The sequence below is a fragment of the Gymnoscopelus braueri genome (assembly GCF_963280865.1).
Source record: "Gymnoscopelus braueri genome assembly, chromosome: 14".
Lineage (NCBI taxonomy): Eukaryota > Metazoa > Chordata > Actinopteri > Myctophiformes > Myctophidae > Gymnoscopelus > Gymnoscopelus braueri.
This window is the reverse complement of record NC_137619.1, coordinates 36,226,696-36,249,844: the sequence shown is the minus strand read 5'-3', so window position 1 is coordinate 36,249,844 and position 23,149 is coordinate 36,226,696. Positions and strand designations below refer to the sequence as shown.

The window sequence follows — 23,149 nt, the reverse complement described above, 5'->3', positions numbered from 1 at the left end:
TGACTGTGTGTGTCCAACAGCAAGCTGGCAGGGGTCCTAGATGAGCAGGAAGCCCACCCAGCCAACTATAGAGGACAGACCGTCCCAGGAATAACTCTGCACATCTGCCCTTTATGTGGATGTTCATGTCAATGAGGTTTTCAGACTGGCTGCCAGACCAGGCCCTCGTCTAGTCCTGGGTGTTGGCCCGCTGACGTGGGACTGCCTTGGGCTCAGCCCAGCCCAGCCCTGCCCTGGCTGAGAGCTAGGCTGCTGTTGACACTCCACTCCACTGGATTTGCATTCATGTTCTGCCAGCTCATATATCCGACACCTGTTGCACGACCCAACTCAAACAAGCCCGACCACATCACAAAACGGAATCTGTGTGCGTATTAACTTCTTGTATCTTTGCAAATTTACATTCCATTTGTGCCCGTGTGTGCAAGGTTACACATTTATCACTGCCCTGTGGCAAAGATTTCTCTGACAGTTGCAAGAAAGGTTGTCTTGCATAATTTCCACACAAAAGAAAGACACACAAGCCAAGAGTGAAGAAACAATCCCTTTTATTAGGTTAAACCAATAATAACTGTCAATATTAAAAGAAAAGCAAATAAAGCTATAAATATGACATACAAATAGTGTAAAGTTGGCTTCACAGGAATCTATTGAACAAAATATTGTTATTGTGGTTTAGTGGCAGAGCTTGGATGTTTGGGATGTAATGATCAGCTGCCAAAACCATATGCCCCCATTTTAGTCCATACCGAAAATTCACACGTTATGTTCCAAAATAGAAAACAAACTGACCAACAAATATGTATTCCACAACCACATTTTACACATTTATTTCTGCCCACACAAAATAAATGTTCTCATTTCACATTAAAGCTGCAGTCTGTTAGTTATTTTAATTATTATTTTTTTTAATTATCAATCTGTATGGTAGTGTGTTAATACAATTTATTACATGCCTTGGTTGAATGCGCCATTCTGATTGGTCAATCACAGCATTCAATGGTTATTTCTACTTCATAGCAGACTGCTGCTATGAAGTACAGACCGTTGCCAGGGACAGAGATTGGGCACCTGGATCATATCAATCCACGGTGGTTGATTGTTTGCCGTATCCGACATGGCGGCCAAGTAAACAATGTTATTTTAGAGCTAAACAGTACACTAAAGAATGTTTTTTTTAAAACATTTGAGGTGAGGAATAGGCATTGCAGTAACAGAATCTAGATTTGTGTTTGATCAGCAGTTCCTACCCGTGTTTTGTGAGCTGGCTGTGTAGCTCAGTCTAGGCTAGACAGACCTCATCCAGTATATTCTTTACCACAAGCAATTAAATCCTTTTTTTAATCAATGAAATTGTTTTGTTATATTTTGTGTCAATTTATTGATTTATTTTTAAGTAGCCATGTAGGATAATGAAGCGCGAGGTGGTCATTATTGAGAAATAAACCCCTCAAGTGTGATGCAAGGGATCCTGCATCACCCTGCCGGGGTTCATTATCCCTTATATAACTAGCACATTTGCAGTGGTTGGAGGTAGTCTCCCTATTCTTCCACTGAGAAATGGAGACCCTGGAGTCGGGTAGGACACCTACTGGTTGACAGGTAGTACCGCCAGGAGTGCATAAGCACAATACCTCCCCCTGGTCAATGAGGGATTCCCTCTTGGGTGGTAGAATCCTGGGTAGAACATGAAACTAACATATTACAGCTTTAAATATGTGCTGCTGTGTATGTGAGATCAGTAGACATTCAATGAGGAACATACTGTCACCAAGTTGAAACCGATCCCACATTAGTACAGGAGGACAACCATCACCTGTGAGAGATTCCGCGTATGTTTTCCACCTCTATTCCCATAAAGCAAGAGCAATAACATAATATTCTATTATCTAACATGTTTCCAAATTTGAATCATACATGTGTAATACATTTGTTTGGGGGTACGGGTCACCATACAGGGTTGAAAGGAAATGATTGAGTGCATGAAATCAAAGCAACACTGAACTGACTGCTTCCAATGCCCAATGTGGTCGGTTACGTGTATTCAAGTCAAAAGGCATACCTGACAGCTAAACAGTGTACTGAGGCTGTTGGATTATAACAGAGTCTATAACGTTTTCAAACCTTTTTAAATTTCAACGACCATTAGGCCACGGACTGCCATTTGATACCAATCTAAAATTTCTTTTTTTTGCATTTTTCCGCTTTTGTATTTTTTTCCATAAATCAGGGCCTTTGAACACCCTTTACGTCTGTGTGTTGATTAAAAAATGATTGAAACAATGAAAAGTATTAAAAAGCGCTTCTGACAAAACCAGCTAACTCCATTGGAACCTCAAACTTTCTGCTAAACCAGCTAAGTTCACCAAAGGGGGGTGGAGTTAGCTGGTTTAGCTGACTCCAGGCTCCACCCCCTTTTGACCTCCAACCTCATTGAGAGCTTGGAGGTCCATTCAGCTGTTCTTATCAATGATGAACAAAACCTCCTAACTCCTAACTTGTCATTTCCTGAAAAATTTACATTTTGGAGTTAGCTGATTGCTGCCGGACAGCTGCGATTTGTATTTTGTCCGATAATGGTCAGTGATTTGGTCTAGAAAACCCTTACTGTTTATGTACTATAGGTATACTTAAAAATAGCAATTCTTGTACATTCTCTTTTATTATACTTGTATATATGTAATAATGGTGATGATTAACTATCAATCATATAGCTGGGGACCCCCTAGAAACCCCTCAAGGACTACTGGACCTCCACGGACCGCACGTTGAGAACCACTGGTTATTAAAGGTACGAGGTACTGAGATACAAGTGATCAGGAAGGCCAGTGGGTGAACGAGTTCATATACGTACTGAGTGCATACGGCTGTGTTCCAGCCTGTGCGGAGCGAAGCATGGTGAGATTACAGAGTGAAGCAGCAAAAAGCACTTTGCACAGCAGAGAGGACATGGATGTACAGACATACAGACAATCAGACGGGCAGAAAGGCAGGCAATATATCTTCAACCACTTAAACCCTATGCTTAGTTGACCGGAGTCTGCCAGGACTCTATACTAGGCCCCCTCCTATTTTCTTTCTACACTTACTATTTTTTGCTGAAAATAGCAGATCTACAAGCTCAGAACGTGTCACAACACGACGCATGGTGAGCTTAGATCTGCTATTTTTTTGTGAATATTCAGCCCCAGAATAGGGACGCTTGGGTTCAAGTGGTTACATGAAAAGGTGGGCAGCGTATGCGTGATGCTCCTGTGATCGAGGTTTAGGCACGGTAGAGCAAGATCCTCTCGGCGCAGACCTGGCCCACCAAGCCTCCGTATTGCTCCACCTCCGTCTCGTCGCTGGAGCCCTTGCGTTTGCGACTGTACGCGGCGTAGGGCATGACCGTCCGCCTGTAGAGGACCAAAGCCTTGCCCACGTCCTTCAGCACCCGGGCATCGCCTAGAAAAATACCAGGAGACAAAAAGTGTATATAATACGGCCCAGGCTAGTTGCATCACACGCAACCATGTCTGCACTCTATCATGCACAAAATAAATAAATCAATAAAAATTGCTCTCTCATGCAAGTTAACCTCTGAGTGACTTCTTGTTGGCAAAGAATTGCAATAATTCCAAGCTGTGGAATGATATAAAACTATTTTTTTCCCCCCTGCTCCGCATCTAATTCCCTTGTGCCCTTGCGCTGGAGTCACGGAGGTGCGTTGGTTCGGCTAATTTGCGGAGCTTGTTTACAGGGGCCTTGCTCCTCGCTGGGTTTGCCAACCTCAGAATCTCATTAGGCCTCGTGTCATAAAGTCTGCCAGCTCCCGACAGACCAGTGAAAAACACTGCTATGGTCCAAGCATCATGCAACGCTCAGCAGCTAATGTACTCTCTGGAGAGTTTGGAGGGGGGAAAACAAGGGTGAAAAAATGGCGACGTCTCTGCCTCACGCTGACACCGGAACCACAGCCTCCAGGAGTGGTGAAACCCATCTATCCGAGTTCACCGAAGACTGCTTCACACACACACACACACACACACACACACACACACACACACACACACACACACACACACATAATTCACAGTGCATACTGTAGGTCTGAGTGCACACAACAGTACACACAAATCTCCATACTCCAACAGGTCTGCTCATCATGCACTTTTATATCGATACAACTGCGCAACTGCTACTTGCCTTAACCCATTAAGACCGGTAACGCATCTGTGTTATTTTAGAATTCTTTGGCTATTCAAAAATAGCAGATATACAAGCTCATAGTGCGGCAACGAGTGCCGCGCTATGAGCTCGTAGATCTGCTATTTTTGAAAAATCGTGAAGATTTGTGCAAATCTTTATATATATATATTTTAAGCCAATATTTGTAACTCAAATCTTGCTTCTGCTTTTTTCAAAAACTGCTTTTAGAATCGGCCTCAGGTCTTAATGGGTTAAATGACTACACACTCGCACACACATACAGTATGCCTTTACCAAATCATCAGCTCAGCCTCCAACAGCTGACTGCTGTGCAGCGCTGGGTTGGCGTAGCGTAGCATGGAGGAAACACTTCCACATTCACCAGTGATGTTGCGGTCTGGAGCGCATCTCATCAGGCATACGGCCGCATGAGTCAAATAGAACGGAGCTTACGATTGGTATTAGCTGAACTCCCAAGGCCTCCCACTCAGAAGACATGAATACCACTATACCTTGTTATACCCATGTGGTGTCCAGCTGAACGGTTCTCACTTTTACCGAATTCCTAAAAACATTCACAGCCGAATCTTATTCCTGCACTCCAGCTGAGACTTGGGTGAACATGAGACAGGGGAGTCCAAAAGAGAGACGACGGCCCAGACCGCCGGCCTAGTGGCCTCCGGGCAACTAGGCTCCAATGTAGCCTGACAGCGCATCACAGGTTCGAGTCCCGATCTCGACGATCTTTGCTGCATGTCTCTCCCAAACCTCTCTTTCCCCGTTTCCTGTCTGTCCCTACTGTAAAAACTATAAATAAAGGCCAAAAAAAAAACGAAACAAAAAGAGATACGACGACAACACTAATTTAACAACGGTAACCTGCAATGCTTATAAACAATGATATATCTTAAGACCAATACTACGTGCACATGGCAGATTCAGTTCATTAAACAGTTCATAAAACGGCTGGGCCATTTGAACCTGTGTCAACATGCTCCCTCACAGGATCCTGCTGATTGGTCAGTAATGATCCAGGAAGAGGATTTGTATCACAGATGAGATATCACTGGCCTGGGTGAGGTCCGGGACCCCCAGGGGTCCTCGAGAGGGTTCCAGGGGGTCACAAACAAAATGAGTTAATAGAGCAGGGAAATACAGTTTAACCACTTTAAACCTAAATATACATTGGCAGATCTACAATCTGACAATCCAACCTCCTGACATTATATAATTCAAGTTAAATATATTTAAAAACATTTAAAATATATTATGTGAAAATCCTTCCTTGGCCTACTGGCAGCCTGCACAAGAATTCGGGCACTGATCGGTCCAGCGGTTTGCAAGATTAGCCCCGACAAGCACACAGACCCTGTTCTAGACAAGCCCTGCCTCCTACAGAGCCACGCTGTAAAAAGTAATCCAGAGGGCGTGTAGTCCACAGCCTAACGTGACAGATGTACTGTTCCAGGAAGCTCGCAGCTTTTTTTATTTGGTACAATAATTAAGTAAATAAAATTAAAAAGCTTAAGTTTCGTCTCGAGCCACAAAGAGTAGTTGGAAACTAATGTTGTCATTGCCGCCAAGACGGGCAATCCGCATCCAAAGCTTCCTAGAATTATTTATACTGCAGCACAGGAGATCGAGGCTGTTGGAGGGTCAGGCGTTTCCGTGCATCGTCGACGTGCGTGACGAAGAAACAAATCAGCGATGCTGTCAAACAGGCTGTCCAGAGGTTTGGAGGCATTGACATCCTGGTGAACAACGCCAGTGCAATCAACCTGACGGGAACAATAGAGACTCTGATGAAGAAAGTTGACCTCATGTTGGCAATCAACCTGCGTGGAACCTACTTAACGTCCAAACTCTGCATCCACCTGCTGAAGGAGCAGCAAAACACCTCACATCCTGAATCTGTCTCCTCCTCTGAACTTGAACCCCATCTGATTTAAGAACCACCCAGCGTACATCATGGCCAAATACGGCATGTCAATGTCCTGGGGAATGGCAGAGGAGTTCAGGGCTCAAATAGCTGTCAACGCGCTATGGACAAAAACTGTCATCCAGACAGCGGCCAACTTAACAGGACTGATTCTCATGCCTCCTTAAAAACACAGCAGAGGAGACATCCTTGTTGCAGAGATCGAAGCAGTGACCTCCTTAACTGGACTGATTCTCACACCAGTTTAGAATTCCATCTATGCAGAAAAACTACAAATCATACACAGCTATTTAAAATAACCCCTGGACAGCTTTTCATACCACCTTAAAATAACCCCAGACTAGCAGGACTGATACTCATATCCCCTTCAAATTCAGTGAAAGCTGTGACCATCTTCAATTCCTCAGACCACCTTAACAGGGCTTAAAACGTAATGAATTATTCTTAACAGGACTATAATGAAAACCCGCCGTGTCACCTTAAAAATGAACGACAATGCAGAAATCACACACCATCTTAACTGGTCACCATGGTAACTCAGCATCACCCACATCCTAGTTCACCTTAACTCTTTAACTGCCAAAAACGGGAATTCCCGTCCGATGGCTCTATGGCTATCATGGCCAATGACGGAAAGACTACATTTTTTTTTTTTAATTTTTTGAAATTTATTTATTTTTATTTTTTTTGGGTTATCTCAAAGGAACTAGGAGATAACGTTATTCAAAAAATTGCTGCTACATTCACTTCAATGTTAAAAAACAAACGGAGGAAAAATGCACCTTTTTCCTGGCACTGGGACGACACAGTCTCAAATAAGTGTGGCAGTGAAAGAGTTAAAGGGGAGTTCACACTGAGCATTAGAACTATAAAAAACTTTTTTTAATAGTTGGCGTGAACTACACTTGACTTAAAACAATTTGTATAAATATATTTTTTAAAGTTATAGTGCTCAGTGTGAACTGCCCTTAAAGGAGAATACCACTCATTTTAAACATTGAACTGTCTTTAATACACCTTAGAGCTGTTGGGTGGAAATCAATCTGGGAACCCAGCGCCAAATGAAAAGGAAAAACAGCGCCCTCTGCTGTTTTTGACTATCTCAGTTGGCTCTGGGAGGAAGAAAACGTAGCACCCGTGCGCAAGGAAACCGGGGTTTTGGTCTGCCTTCAGCGCATCACTTCCGGTGGTGCGACTATGTTTTCATTCCCACTAACAATATTTCTATACGGAACACTAACACCACTTCTCCCAGAGAACATGGATCGTTTTGGTTATAAGCCCACTTGTTTCTATGATGAAAGAGCAAGTTAAAATGTGAATTATCTTTCCGTGGTTTTGTCTGCTCCGCAGACGCTATTGTTAAATTAGTTTCGGTTGGTTTCGAGAGGGGAAGGATCGACGGACACGTGAATCCCGCCCACTACATTTGATTGGGTAAAGCACGGCCTGCTTCCTGATCTGAAGGCACGCCCACTTGAAACCAATGCGCACGGGTTGTCAACACGGCTACCGACAGATTCAAACGCAGAGCAGAATCTGTTCTTGAGAGATTAGGTGGAAATAAGAAAAAAGTCCCCCCGACTTCTATGTTGCCTAGAACTGGATAATTGATTGAGGTCATGTGATCAGTGACATACGCAAGGTGTACTTTTGGCTAAGGGGGCGGAGCCAAAAGTAAAAAAAAAGTTTTCTGGCTTACTTCGTTTTGGCTCCCTGGAGGAGAACTGGAGAACTGCAGGTGGGGTGCCTGCCAAGTGAGGTTTCAGATGGTTGGGGAGCGCCGCCTCTTTGCTCCCATGGAATGTCAGAGAACGGGACTTAATGCATATGTTGACCTTTCCTTCCAGACCACCTTAAAGCCACCATATCACCCCTTCAAAAGATTTCAAATGATTTATAAATGGTGGGATATCAACTGTGATCTTCATATAAAAATGTCAAAGGTATGACAAAAGAAAAAGTAATCCAAGGCATGTACAGTACTGTATTACTTTCTTTTTTAGGCTTCTGACTTGCACAAGGAAATTCTTGAATAACAAGGCACAGAATGAAGCCCTGATTGCGTGCACAAACCCACAAAGGACCACAAGTCTTGCCATTTCCCTTGTTCAGTCTCTACTTTTCAGTTCTGTGTAACAATTTCGGTTTGGTAATATCTCCACTGGGTCCACACAAAGAGAAGGAGATTCTTGGAAAAAGCCCCGAGCCCTTTTCTCTTCCCCTCTCTCTAGAGATATATTCATATTTCGATGAAGATTTTTCTGTCCACACCATGCGTTCATGTTTAATTTAATAGCTTAATTTCACTGTTCACCAATGCCCCAAGCTTGGCATCCACACCATTCTGAAGATAAAATGCTGAGTCATATAACCTGAAGCCACGACTGCGGATTTTCAAATGAGGATAAAAGGCAATATGTTAAACATCGTCTTATGGGGGAAATGTACTTCAACAGATAATAAACAGGTTATGTAACTTTCACATGATCATCATTTTGGCACTCTGAGTATTAGTGTCCTAACAACATGGCAGTGGAATGTATTTATATTCTTTATTATGCTTCCTCGATAACTCAGGCTAATCACATTTGTGTCGTCTCTGGGTCCCCCCGGTTTCTCCATCCTGGAATGTGACGGATCCACAGTTGAACAATTGCAACAATGACCTTGCGTCTCTTTTGCTTCCTCTGTCCATTGCAACGTCCGTGACAGAGGAAACGGGGGAGTGAAGGGACTTGTGTGAAGGCATATTAAGGAATGAACACTTCATAAACACTAGTGGACAGTGGTGCAGCTGTCAAACAGTCAATTAACCTCTACAGTAACACAGACCAGAGCAGAGAGAGGAGTCCGGTTGCTGCTCTCTCTCTCTCTCTTTACATCTCTCACTCAAGACAATCCAAACATCCGTTCATCGCATAAACACTCGTTTACAACTTTCCCTTTCGGCTTCCTCCTTCCTTCCTTCCATCCATCCATCCGTCCCCATTTCGGATAGTCTCCAGACCCAATGCTGTCCGGGAGAGGGGGGGGGGGGGTCCACCGGACGTCCAGTGACACGGCAGCACTCCAGGGTTGAAGACCTCCAGGGTCAGGGTTCAAGGGTCGGAGGAAAGAGGAGTGTTGAGGGAGTGAGAGAGGTCAGGGCTGAAGCGAGGGGCCTTGACACCTCTCGTCATGTTTCTCTGCCTCTTCCCGTCCATCCGAGGATGTCTTAAGACTTGCACACTGCACACTGGTCAATGGCAGGCCACATGGTTCACCTTCAGATAAGACCACTTCCTGTGACCCTATGTTGCAATGTCCCCCCAAAAAGGGGACTTCATCATGGAAAGAAAGAATGAAAAGTACTACTTTTGTTAGGCTCAAAGTCCTACAGACCCAGTCAAAAAAAGAAAAGGAAAAAAGAGCCTGTCTGGGAGTTAGAAATAACTCCCTTGTGTCTCCCTGTGCTCTGACAGTGGAGGATTTGAGAGAGAGGAGTGATGCCCCCTCTCTCACCTTGAGTCTTGGCTTGAGTGGAAGACACAGAGAGAGGAGTTGGGTGAAGTGCCTCCGACTGCGGGTAGCTTAGAGAGTCAGACAGGCTGATTAAAAGAATGAAAAGTGAGCCAGACGGGTATAAAAAGTAGACTTATGGAGTGTACTGTGGAGAAGGCAGGGAGGCTGGAGGTATTGTGTGGGTGCTGTCAGACAGGGGCTTGTAAACATCCCGGGCCCGTCTCTGTCTTTTTCACAACCCCTTTCTGTTACCTCACTTAACATCTCGCCTCGTCTTAGCAGAGCCACACCAGTTCACGTGTAGTAAGTGTAAAAAAAACAGACCCTTACAAATTAAATTAACACTGAAAATGTTACTGCGTACATACTGTATATTATGCGAGTATGTGTGTTGTGTGTGTGATGGAGAGACTAGTGTGAGTGTGTGCGTGCGTTTGTTGGAGTCAGCGTACGGGGATGTTTAAAGTTTGGCGTATCTGGTTTGGCGCCTGCTTGAGGCACTTAAGGTTCATGGGGTGACTCGCGTGTCATGCTCTTTTTTTTTAATCCTGCAGAGAGGGCAATGCCCCTACTTCTCTGCCACAGATTACAAGCGAGGGTGTGAGTGTGTGTGTGTGTGTGTGTGAGAGTCAACCCATATGTGCGGTACAGAATGCGTGTGGGCGTGCATACTGTGTACATGTACGTGGGGTCACAAAGAGAGGCCCCTAGAAGTGTGAGCAACAGGCACGCAATCAATGGGATCCAGCTTTGGACAGGGTTGTGTAAACTTTAGATTAACACTGTTCCCACACCTCATTAGGACAACGCTGTATCCTACACACCCCGACAGCCTAAATGGACACCTGACAACCCCCCCCTCTCTCTCTCTCTCTCTCAACCAGGGTGGGTCCCTCACAGCTCCGGCCTAATGTAATGTCAGCCTGTGGAGAGGTTGGGATGAATGGGCTACAGCTGGGGGTTTTGTTCAAATCAAATCAGACCTTATTTATATATAGCAGATCACATGTATTAACATGAAACACATTTGCATTTAAATGAACCACATTAACCCTGGCATCCCAATTTTGGGCTATATGTCCCTACATTTTCCAAAATGTTCTATTTATTAGCTTGTAGATAGGCCATTTCGCTATATGTCGTACAGCAAAGTATACAGGGTTAAGTGAAAGTGTGTCCAGAATGTAAGGGTTTTGTCCATCTTTATACAGACTGATATGGAAAGATAACAAAGTTGACATTGTCATTTGCACATTGTTGATCTTTTAAATTGCTTTTGTCCAAAGTTTTGTGTTACTGTCCTACGATATTCGATATACATGAAATTCATGTATGTCCTAGTGAGATGTAAAGTAGAGTAAAGTAGACAACAGTGATTGTAAAATGTGTTACACATAGCAGGAGTCTGCCTCCACCACCGTGCTTGTAGGGGCCAGGAAGGTGGCTGCTTCCATGCAACACATATGTTTTTTCTCAAGTAGGCGTATCAAACAATGTCGTTGCTTACAATAAAAATGCTATTTCTGTGAAATTATAGCTTTTTTTGGCTGGTTACAATCATTTCATTTAAAATATGATAATATGAGGGTCGGACCGATATATTGGCAATTATTTGATTACATCAGTATCAGCAATTATGCAGTTGATGTGTAGTTAAATAATATAGGCCTTATTTTTGCTTCTAAGTAAAAGTTCTAGAATATAAACATATTTAACTCTTTGACTGCGAATGACGAGATTTCAGTGTGAGCCAAGGCTCACGCTGCCAATGACGAGATTTTGTGTTCTCAGTGGTTTTACGCTAGATGGCGCTGTTCGCTAACACATGAGTGACCATTTCATTCTTCTTTAATTTTTGACGAGACATGCTATATTCAACTAGCAAAGGGGGGGGGGGGTCGCGCTAATTTTTATTTAAGAAACCGTCCGTGTTTAGCAACGATCGGGGGTCGGGGGATCGATCATACTGGAGACAAATATTCTGTGACTAGTTGAAAAGGTAAGGAAAACGAAAAATCGCTGGCATTGGCTTATCAAACAATGTTTTATTTCTGGCAGTCAAAGAGTAAATCAAATCTACGTTTTTCAAATTGATTAGAAGATGTTGCAACCTTTTTTGTTTCTTTTTCGGTGCAACATCTGTCAGGCTCTACTCCCCATAGCAACTGATAGGGACCACAAGGCTTCTACCCACTGAGTGAACATCTCAAGGGGGAGGAACATGGCTTGATTTAGGCCATGGGACAGGCCACAGGCTGGCCCTCTGACAGTTGGGGCTGGGACCGCAAACCTCAGCAGGGTGCCAGGCTGCTGCTGCTGATGACCCGGTGACTGACTGACCGCCGTGTGTATTTTTGGAAGACAACAATCCTTAGCCACCACCACCACCGGTCTGGCAGGGGCCATCTTTAGCTCCGGTTCCTGGCCCACGACTTGGTTGCCTGGCCTTGGAGCCAACGATCATGCAAGCTGGTGCTGAAATGTACTGGCACCGCATTCCGACACACAGAAACCCAGGCCTGAAATAATGTCCGGGCCTGTCCAAGATCAACAGGCCATGCAGGAATGGAGGCACCACAAGGGCAGGAGAAACACGCAGACACACAGGCGCATACGTCCAGAGAGACACACCGTAACCACAGACTAAAATCCCCAAGTGTGTGGGCCATTACGCTGTCTTCAGTAATTTGTGCCTTGTTGGGGCTCAAACCTGTGACTGAAGGGAGGAGGTCAGACCTACCGCCAGCTAAGCCGTTAATGACCATGCCGTAATGTCCATGTTCTAATCGTCTCTTAAAATACCATTCACTTCTAGTTGTACCTGGGCACGCTGGGTTGACTGCCACTTGAGTCAACAAAAGCCTGTCAGCGAAGTGAACCTGAGGTTCCTTCAGAAAATTTGAATAGTAGTGATACTGACCATCGGTGGCACATTGATTAAGTCACTCAGAGCACCCGCCCCCCCAAACACTGAACACTGCCATGTGTTCAGCTTGCCATCTCCTCACTGGATTCTGAGAAGCCATAATTCATACTTTAATATGGAGTATACTAGTTTCTCAGTAATTTAATTTTCCTCAGTGCCTGTCAATTCTGGGCATTCACTTTGGCCCATCATATGATCAAGCGGAGAGAGATAGAAGGAGAGGAAACTGGTGCCAAAGGCACAAAGTTTTGACGTCACGGGTGTGAGTGTATACGTACATGTTGATTTCTGCCTGCATGGAGCAAGGTCCAACTATGGCTCTGACAGGATAATACCGTTCTCCCTCTCTACGTCAATCTACCTCCCAACTTCTTTCTCACACTCTCTCTGTGCCTGCCAACCTCCCTCCCTCCTGTTTCCCGTTGCTATAAATTCTTATTAAGTCACAACACGCTCTCCATCTCTCTCCCTCCCTCTCACCTGCACTGCTCCCAGACTCCTCTCTACCTCCTTTAACGTCCTGCTCTGTCTCTTCAGCATATATAGAGTGTATAGAGTAAAGTACTTGAAAGCTATACTTTAGTAAAAGTATGGATACAGTATATTATTCTAAAGTGACTCTAGTAAAAGCTAAAGTCACCCATAGGAAAATCAATTGAGTAGCTCACATGGAATGTACTCAAGTATCAAAGGTATCTGGTGTTAAAATGTATACAAAAGTAAATGTATAATTATCAAGTACGAGGTGCTTTTCATAGTACAAAGAAAAAAAAAACCATTAGTTGTTTTCTCTTCAAACTTTATTAACTTTTTGAAAATACTTAATAATTTGTCCCAGCATCATTATTTGAATGATCTCACACAGGCCTATGTTCTATCACAAATGTTGGAAGCTGAACATTCTAATGTTGATGTAACAATGGCTACATTCCTCTGAAACTTATACAGTGGTTGAATTCTAAGAATCTCAAAAGCTTACAACAGAGAGGTGAAAAACATACTATATAAAACATACAGCAAAATATTTGCTTGATATGGCTATGGGTGTTGATGTTCATCTTCCTCTAAAGCAGGTGCCGGCATTGTGTCATTATCACCACCACCACTTCTATCGCCAACATTGGACGAGTTAGTTAGCCAATGGTGTCATGTTTGTGTTTCCAGAGACTGACGAATATGCAAATGAGTCAGCTGTGTGGTCTCGTCCTCAACTTGTCTCGACGAGACCACCAGCTGTTCTCGCACAAATGAGGTGGATGATCTAATATCATGATGAGAGACTAGCAATTATGTTCAGATTTTATTGTGTACATGTGTTAAAGTTAAAATAGTGATCTATATAAAAGTTAAGTATAGATCCTCCAAAAAAATTGTACTGTAACGAAGTACACACAGCTGTATTTTGTTACTTCACACCACTAACTTTCAGGTTCTTTATCTTCACACTTCTTTCTCCTCACTGTCATACCTATAGATGGTTCTAAAACCAAAAAAACACACACTTTCCTGTTCATTGTCCCTGGTTGATGATGCGGATTAATGGGGAAGTGTAAACACCAGACAACTCAGGTTACGGCCCGGACGATAGCCTCAGGCTTGTACACAAACGTGCACGTTAACACACACGCGCGCGCGCACGCACGAACGGAAGAGCGTACACGTGCACTGTACGGATCTCCTGTCTGTCAGTGTTAATTAATCTTTCTGTAGCTCTTTTGTGTACAATGTGTACAGATGACCCTTACAGGTCCATTTGGTTACATCTTGTAACCAAATGGACTCTCAGAGTTAAATAAACTCTGTAGCACCCAAAGCTACAGTATACAACACGGTAACTTCAGGTAACTTCAAGTTCATTTGAGGTACAAGGTGTTGGTGTTCAGGACAGCAGTTTCCTCTGCATACTGCAGAGAACTGCAGAGTCAACAGCAGACGACTGGCTGTGTGTGTGTGTGTGTGGTAGGGGGTTAAACAGGGAGAGGTTGTGAAAAACGGCACAACACTTTCTCTGCAGTAAACCAATTCTAACTACCACCCCCCCCCCGCTCTGAGCTCTCTCCCTCCTTCTCTCTGGTCCAGACAACGGCGTCTGCCAGTCTAACAGCTCTGCACAGTCTATTACCACCCGTCATCATTATTATAATGACCCTTTTTTTTCGGTTTAATGACAGTGTCAGCTCTGCTCTGACCACAATACCCCCCCCCCCCACCCCCCAAAAAAATAAAAGAATAACAACAAAAAAAGCAGGGAGAGAGACTGCGATCAGGGCAGCCCGCACTCCGCTGACCCTGGGTCAGTGACCGCACACTATCGGGATTGAGCCCAGAAATGTCAACACACCGCCACAGCACGACCCAGATCAGGTCGTAATGAAGGGGGGGGGGGGGGGTTCCATGGGTTCATCCAAAACAGCCTGCAGACGTAGTTGGTAGTAGCCAAGAATTTAGACCAGGGGTGGGTAATGTTCTCCAGATATTATAAAACATACTCATAAAGCTGGTTCTGGTGGTGAAATGTACTGGTCACCTGTATATACGATGGAAAAGTCTGCCCTTCGTGTCTGATGAGCATCTGATATGGCGCTTTCATTGGTTGAAAATGTCAACCTCACGTGCAAATAATAGTTGCCATGATGTAACTGCAAAGGTGGGCAAGATATCCAAAATTGTATTACTATTTGAAGATCCGGCCTAAAAGAGCCGTTTCATCGTACTGAGGAGCCTATTTTTGAATTATTATATTTCTAATCAATGGAACAACAATTTTTTATATCTCTATGTAGTTACCTTACATCATGGCAAGGTAACTACACAACCCAAACCTCTAGTCTAAAGTGTCCTCCTTGCCCTTTAAATACAGTTGCCAATATCTGCTCTCGTCTAGACTGCCGGTGCTCCAAGAGGCCATGGAGTTGAATAGGTTTGGAATATGGAAAATACTGTTTTAATGTTTCTTTTCATTCTAAATGCCTCACCGGCTTCATTTTGGAGTGTGGTGACGTAAGGTGGTACCTGTGTCAGGGTCCTGGTTGAAGCGAGAGTAGCGGGATTTCTCCAGATTGGGTATGCAGCTCGGTATAGGCACCCAGACATAGGTCTCTGGACACAGCAGGTCTGAAGGGAGGTACTGCCCCTGGAGAGAGAGAGAGGGAACACAAAGACACAATTAAGTTTGTACTTAAAGTCCTGGTGAAATGTTTTTTTCTCTCCGTCATTTCATTTTGACGTTTCAGTCTGAAACGGTAGCCTGTATATTTTTCTGAACCAAACAGAAGGTTTAGCCGGAGAAGGCTATGTTTGTAGCCTGCAATGCCCTGCATCTCACGCAGCTCGAGGGAGAAAGAGCGGGACTCAGGTGCACGTTTTATGTTACTACGTTGCTTATTTCTCACCACCAATGTTTTCAGATACACATTTGAATGTACCGTTTGAGTTTAAAGCGAGTAATGCACAGTCGGCTAAAGAACGTAGCAGCCCAATTGTGTCTCCCTAATTAAAATCAGGTGTGAGTGGAGGAACGTGAGCAATGGGAATGGGGTGAAAGAAATCAAGATTCATTTATATTTATAAAGGTCTATCTATGTCATCACGTAGTACCTTTGCATTTACAGGAAATAATTAAAATTTTAATTTAAATGTCTTATGTCCTCATTGTGACCGCCGATATGCTCTTCATTTCACCACGTCTTTAACCACTTTCAACCTGGCATACCTATTGTAGGCATGTCATCATTATAGCTCACAGCGTGCTGTGATACGGCTATCTTTGCTATTCGTCATTATGCTAAAGTGTATAGAGCTTAAGTGGTTAACCCAACATCCTGAATTGAAGGTATGCAGGTCCAGCATAGGCTGAAAAGAAAAAGTAAAAAAAAGAAAGAAAAAAAGATGAGTACAAGAATGTACAGAGTGAAGAAAAACAGCAAGCGACCTGGGTTGTATCACATGGCTCCAAACAAACACAAACTGACTAGATAACTAAACAAGCAGGCGCCTCCAACAGCGGGCCTGCTGCAACATCTCAACACACACATACAAACAGTATTGTGACAATACAATATGGGCCAAAACATCCTGTACAATTTCATATACACACACACACAAACACACACACACACACAATGAAGGTCACGGAGTGTTGACCGAGCGGTGAAAAATGTGTGGGTGTGTATGTTACTATGTCTACTAATATAGGGATAGGACCTATCCCCCCAGAGAATTAATGTGAGCTGTATATTACTGTATGTATGTATAGTACAAGAAAAAAAAAGACGGTAAAACAATCACAATCTCAGTGAAAAATGAAAGCTATACCAGCACCCTAACCCAGGCACCATCTGTCTGTCAGTGGGCCTGTATGGAAAGTATGCAGCCTGTTTTCACAAGCAGAATGGACCAGTCCCGCTGTATGACCCGTTTGAAAAAAAAAAGAAAAACAGAAGGGGAGTGGAAGGTCAAATGACAGAAGCAGGGTGGGGTCCGGAGGATAAGGACCGGAGAATGGACTCGCATGCATGTTGAACTCGCATCCAGCCACTCACAGCGGGGGTGAGTGGGCCAGTGAGTTGACCCTTAACCCATTAAGACCTGAGGCTGATTCTACGAATGCCTTATAAATCAGTAGCTCTCAAACATTTTCGTAATTCAAAATTATTCAAGATTTTTCAAAACTTTGAAAACGTATTCAAGATTTTTTTTTTTAAGAAATCAAAAATAGCAGATGTACAGGCTCGTTTGTGTGAGCTTGTTTATCTGCTATTTTTGAATAACCAACACTAAAATCTAAAATGACAGATGCTTTCCCATTTTAATGGGTTAATAATACAGGTCCATATTTACACATTCCGAGTTCATTTTTCGTTAAAACCAAAAAAGGTTTTGTTAAAAAGTTAAAGCTATGTGTTCTGACAGTAATCACTGCTACAGTATATAGTGTTTCTTCAGTAACAGTACCCCCCTCTCTCCAGCTCTTTAATTAACAGAACATACATTTTCAGGTGGGTTCCAATTTTGTCTGCACATTTTTTGTTTGTTTCATCACTTCTAATTTCAATTATCCTAGCTAAGTGTACACATTACATTGTTTACACTATACAGCAATGGTTATTATGGGAATATAGGGCTATTTAACACTTGTAAATAAATATCAATTTATAATTATTACACACCTTTAAATTAATAGTGAGGATTTCACTGTGAAGGCAGGCAAGTTGCTACTGCAAATGGTTGGATGGAGAGATAAGAGGGAACACTATGGGCGCGCACACACACACACACACACACACACACACATGCTCAATGCAACCCAAAACATTCTTCTGATTTCAACACACTCTCACTCTACACTCTCACACTCCACCTCAGCTCTATGGAGTCCTTCATCACTGCAGTGAAACACACCTCCATATGCTCAACACACACACACAGAAGTGCCCCTACTAAGCACCTTGAATGGGCGCTGGGCACGGATGAGTGAGGGGACACAGAGAGGATGGAGTAACGGAGGGATGGAGGAGGAGGTGTAGATAGAGAGAGATGACAACATGTAAGGGCAGGCTCCTGCTTGAGCTCTTATAGCATGATGAGAACCAACTGTGTGTGTGTGTGTGTGTGTGTGTGTGTGTGTGTGTGTGTGTGTGTGTGTGTGTGTGTGTGTGCAGGTATTACTATACTCTTGAGGTCCAAAAATGGAGAAACTGCATTCCAGTGAGAATGCCAGACCCCACAAGAAAAACGTTTTTCCTGGTTAACAAAGATTTTTTTTTGCTGAAATTGACTGTAAAATTACATTTGTTATGGAAAACTAACCATCCCAACGCGTTGCTGTCCTCACATGCAATGTGTGTGTGCATGAAAGAGGAGCCTTGGTTCTTTTCAAGTGTACAGGTCCACAGAGAATGCCAGTAATGATGCATGCTCTGCTCTCCAATGCACTCTAACCCTCTAAGACCTGAGGCAGATTCTACAAAATGTCTTCTAAAAAATGTTTTCAGAAAAACGTATGTTGCTGTATCATTGGTTCTCAAACTTTTTCCTGTCAAGGACCCCCAAAATGATATGTACTTGGCCGCAGACCCCCGCCATCTCAAAATATTTTGTTCCAGGGACCCCCAGAAGCAAATTTTAGTTACCAAACGTTCGCTTTAAAAAAAATACATATATATTCAAAGATTTGCACACATTTTCAAAAATAGCAGATCTACAAGCTCGCAGCGTGGCACGAAGTGACGCGCTGTGAGCTTGTATATCTGCTATTTTTGAACAGCAAAATAATGGTTAAAGTGGTTAATATCTAAAGTGACACATATGCTTTCCCGGTTTTAACGGGCTAATAGAAGGGTTTGGAGGCCGACACACAAAACAGCCTACACAACCACAATGAGACACGCAGACATGGACTCCTACCACCACTCCCACGGCAAAAAAAGGAGGGGACGCAAGAAAAGAGGGGAGGAATCCACGCCAAGTAAGAGAGGACATGGCCATTAGTGGTCTGGAGAGAGGGGAAAGAGGAAAGTAGAGAATGAGAAAGAGGGAGAAGAGGAGGACTGTGGCTGGCCACTATACTCTCTCTGTTCCTGCTTCTTATTGGACAAAGCTCGCTCTCTTGTCCTCTCCCTCCCCAGCAGGGTTGGCTTGATGCCCCCGCCCCCCCCCCCCCTGTAATTCTCAACGACTTCTGCAGTCTCCTTGGCTCGCGTCTTCAAGACGTTGTTTTCCTGTTTTTTTTGTTTTTGCTTCGGGCTCACTGTCATTATCCGTCTCTTCGTTTATCTAGAAGAAGCCGCTGAAAGTCGAAGAGGGAGAAGCCAATAATATAGTTTCCTGGAAATGGGGGAACCTTTAACCCTTTCAATCCGGGACACACATCCGTGTCATTTTAGATTACTTTGGCTTTTCGAAAATAGCAGATATACAAGCTCATAACGCGGTACCGAGTGCCGTGCTACGAGCTTGTAGATCTGCAATTATTTTTGAAGAATCGTGAAAATGTGTGCATATCTTTGATTACGGTATATATTTTTTAAAGCGAACATTTGTAACTGTCAAATGTCTCAACAAATTTCTTCATTTTTCTGAAAAACGATTGCTATATAAGTGGTGCTCAAACCTTTTCTTGTCAAGGACCCCCCAAGATTATGTTTTTGGCCACCAACCCCCATCAAAATGTGTTGTTCGATAGATAGATAGATAGAGATAGATAGAGATAGATAGAGATAGATAGAGATAGAGATAGAGATAGAGAGAGATAGAGAGATAGATAGATAGATAGATCCATATATATCCTAGATAGACAGATAGACATATATATATCCATATATATATATATCCATATATATATATATATATATATATATATATATATATATATATGTATTGAAAGATTTGCACAAATGTACAAGATTTTGTAATGGTTGTAGCCAAAATCTAAAATGACACAGTATGCGTTCCCGGTCTTGATGGGTTAAGAGAGCAACAGTGCTCACCTTACTAGCTGAGATTACCAGCGGTCTATGCTTATATAAAACAGAACCGTCTCATCAAGCATCTGCAAAGTCAGCCGATGGGGGGGAGGGGGGCGTAATGAGACTGTGGAAGTGAGACAGTGTGTGTGAGTATGTGTGTGTGTGCATGGACAGGAAACTAGGTGATATAAGGGGATGAGAGTGAGTGTGTGTGTGCGATAATGCAAGTCTGTCTGGTCTACAGTTGTTCCGATAACTAAAATGCTGGTGTCGGTATCTGCTATGGCAGTCTATGCCATTCCAATACCACGTCATTTATCACATGATCATATTTCATTTAAAGTCATACTTTTGAATGCTTCAGTGGATTTGTTTTATACTCTTACTGTACTATTTACATTGTTAGTTTACTAACTTGTAGCTGCACAATTATTAATGGATTTTGGATTTATTCCCAGATCCGTGGTTCTCAAACTATTTAATTTCCAATGACCACCATAACTCTGAGTTACAGACCCTGTAAGAGTCCATTTGGAACCCCCTCAAGGAGCAACGAGGGTCCCTGGACCCCACTTTGAGAACCACTGTCCTAGATTATTTTAAAATTACACACTGGTATCGGATCGGTACTCGGTATCGACCGATACGCAAGTTGGAATCGAGATAGTCAGCAGTGGGCTCTCCACACAAGGTTTAAGCCCTTCAATCCGGGAACACGTCTGTCATTTTAGATTTCTTTTGGCTATTCAAAAATGGCAGATATTCAAGCTCAAAGCGCCGCACCAAGTGCCACGCTTTGAGCTTGTAGATTCTATTATTTTTTTAATCGTGAAAATGTGTGCAAATCTTTGAAAATACATTTTTTAAAGTAAACAAAATATTTTGTTCCAGGGACCATCCCTGGATTTGAGTTACAAATGTTCGCTTTAAAAAAGATATTCAAAGATTTGCAAAAATGTTATATGTAATAACCAAATAAATCTAAAATGACAGATGCGTTCCCGGATTGGGTTAAAACATAATAATGTCTCCTCTTCCTCCCTTTGAATAATGTGACGATCATCCCACACAAACCAAATCCCTTCACCTCGTTCCTCGCCACGTTTGCTCGAGGAGGACATAAGAGGGTGATACCAACGACTGACGACCTTGGGGGAGAAAAAAAAAAAGAGAACGACAGAATGGGGAGAAAGAATGCGCAAGGAAACAAAAAAGGAGGGAAACGTTGACCGAACTGTGGCGGCCACGACTTGGCTGCCACCAGAAGTGTGAAGAACGAGCAGGGAGGGAGGGAAGGGGTGAAGACAGATGGAATCACCGGGAAGGAGCGAGAGAGAGAGATATAGAGAGACGGAGAGAGAGAGAGAGAAAGAGGGTGAGAATTAGATGCAGATGAGTGCAGGGACGGTATTTAACGTCGCCGAGACACGGCCCCGGGGCGAGCTGATGGAAGCGATAGGAACAGAGAGAGTGCCAGCATGGAGAGGCCCACTACTAGGAGAGGGGGTTATGAAGAGGTTAGTATGGGACAAGAAAGACCCATGAGCCAAGATGACTTCTTTTTTTTTGGGTTGATTTACGTTTATTTCAGACACTAGTGTGTAGAGCATTAGTTATCAAAGTGGGGTCCTTGCAGGGGGGGCTTTTAAATTATCATCATAATTATTTTTTTTACATAAACCTTCTCTTCTGGGGGGGTCCCTGGCACAAAACATTTTCAGATGTGGTGTTTACTCTCCTCATCTTGTTACAGTTGTATGTTAGTTGTTTTTAATAACCAAGATTGTGTGTGTGTAAGCCACGTGGTAAACAACCCAGACTGAGGCAAGGATGAGATGGGAGGAAACACAGACAGACACTACGGGGACGGGAACTACGCAAGTTATACAATACCTGTTGTACCCGTTGTCAGAGTACTCGTTGTCCGTCTGTGTCCGTTTTAAGCCCATATATGGAGATCTCAGTACGTGTCTGTCTGGCTGCGTCCCTTTTATGCTCATATATGGAGGGCCCTGATTTTATCAGTATATGCCCATAATACTGATGACATCAGTTTAAGTCGGTCGGTCCCATATTATATGTGCATGGCCATATATGGGCATATCGGTCGGATCGGCGTTCCGGACAATCTCCTACTCGACAGTCTCATTGCGGGGCATCCCGGTCGGATTGGTTCTCAAGATACATGAACTACAGACGTACAGACGGACACATGGACAGAGATTTCGCATATTTATAGTAGGATAGGTTCTGGACCTGACATAAAGCATTAATTTGTTAAAAACCTAACATACCATTTTGACCCTGGGCTTTGTTCATGACTGCATCTAGGGTCAGCCTTTTTTATTACAATGCCAATCTTCCATAGTGCAGGTTTTCTAATGAAGTGAACCTTAACTAGAGAGCTAGGGGAAAATGATACAATCTCATTTGACTAACAACTCCAGGGCTCATTGTAAACAATTACACAACACCACCCCCGGCCACAAGATGCAAATAAACACATACCTCACAAAGCGCTGTTTAAACACGCAGTTACACAACACGCTGCAAATCTGCCATCGCTCTGTGCCCCTGGTAACGGAGAACTGCACTCCGTTTTCATCATGTACAAATCACGTCCACTGCCATACTAGAAAGCCGGGGCCCTGTTGTCAGACACAACTTTATTAGAGTCAGAGTCACAAACACATAACTGTCACCTTATTTCTTCCCCAGCCACACACACCCTTTCCCCTAATTCCAACTGTGTGTGTGTGTGTGTGTGTGTGTGTGTGTGTGTGTGTGTGTGTGTGTGTGTGTGTGTGTGTGTGTGTGTGTGTGTGTGTGTGTGTGTGTGTGTGTGTGTGTGTGTGAGAGAGAGAGAGACACACACACATACACCCCTCAGGCTAGGAACGACGCCCCTGGCCGCATACCTGTGATTTATTTGAAAAGCAATTAATCAGACACATAAATTGTGCGCTTCACTGCGGCTGAGGAATCCTCGTGAAAGACTACACCGCTACTGCCTTCTTTTTTCCTCCTTTTCCCGTCTGTCCGAGGAGGGCCACAGAGCGTAGACGCGTAGTTGTGGCGTGTACAAAGTGGCAGACAGCCTCCATCATAACATCGGGCTCAAAGTGT

General features: G+C 43.5%; 1 protein-coding gene across 2 annotated transcripts in view; it reads right to left on the bottom strand.

Annotated features, from left to right (window-relative positions):
• Positions 1–531: 531 nt before the first annotated feature.
• ate1 (arginyltransferase 1) overlaps positions 532–23,149 on the bottom strand; it is an 86,193-nt gene continuing 63,575 nt past the window's right edge. For both annotated transcript variants that reach the window (XM_080449850.1, XM_080449851.1), the window contains exons 11-12: positions 15,570–15,690; positions 532–3,444 (exon numbers count right to left, since the gene is read on the bottom strand). In XM_080449850.1, the coding sequence (XP_080305976.1) occupies positions 3,266–3,444; positions 15,570–15,690 (300 nt within the window). In that variant the 3' untranslated portion in view covers positions 532–3,265. The remainder of the gene's footprint in view (positions 3,445–15,569; positions 15,691–23,149) is intronic.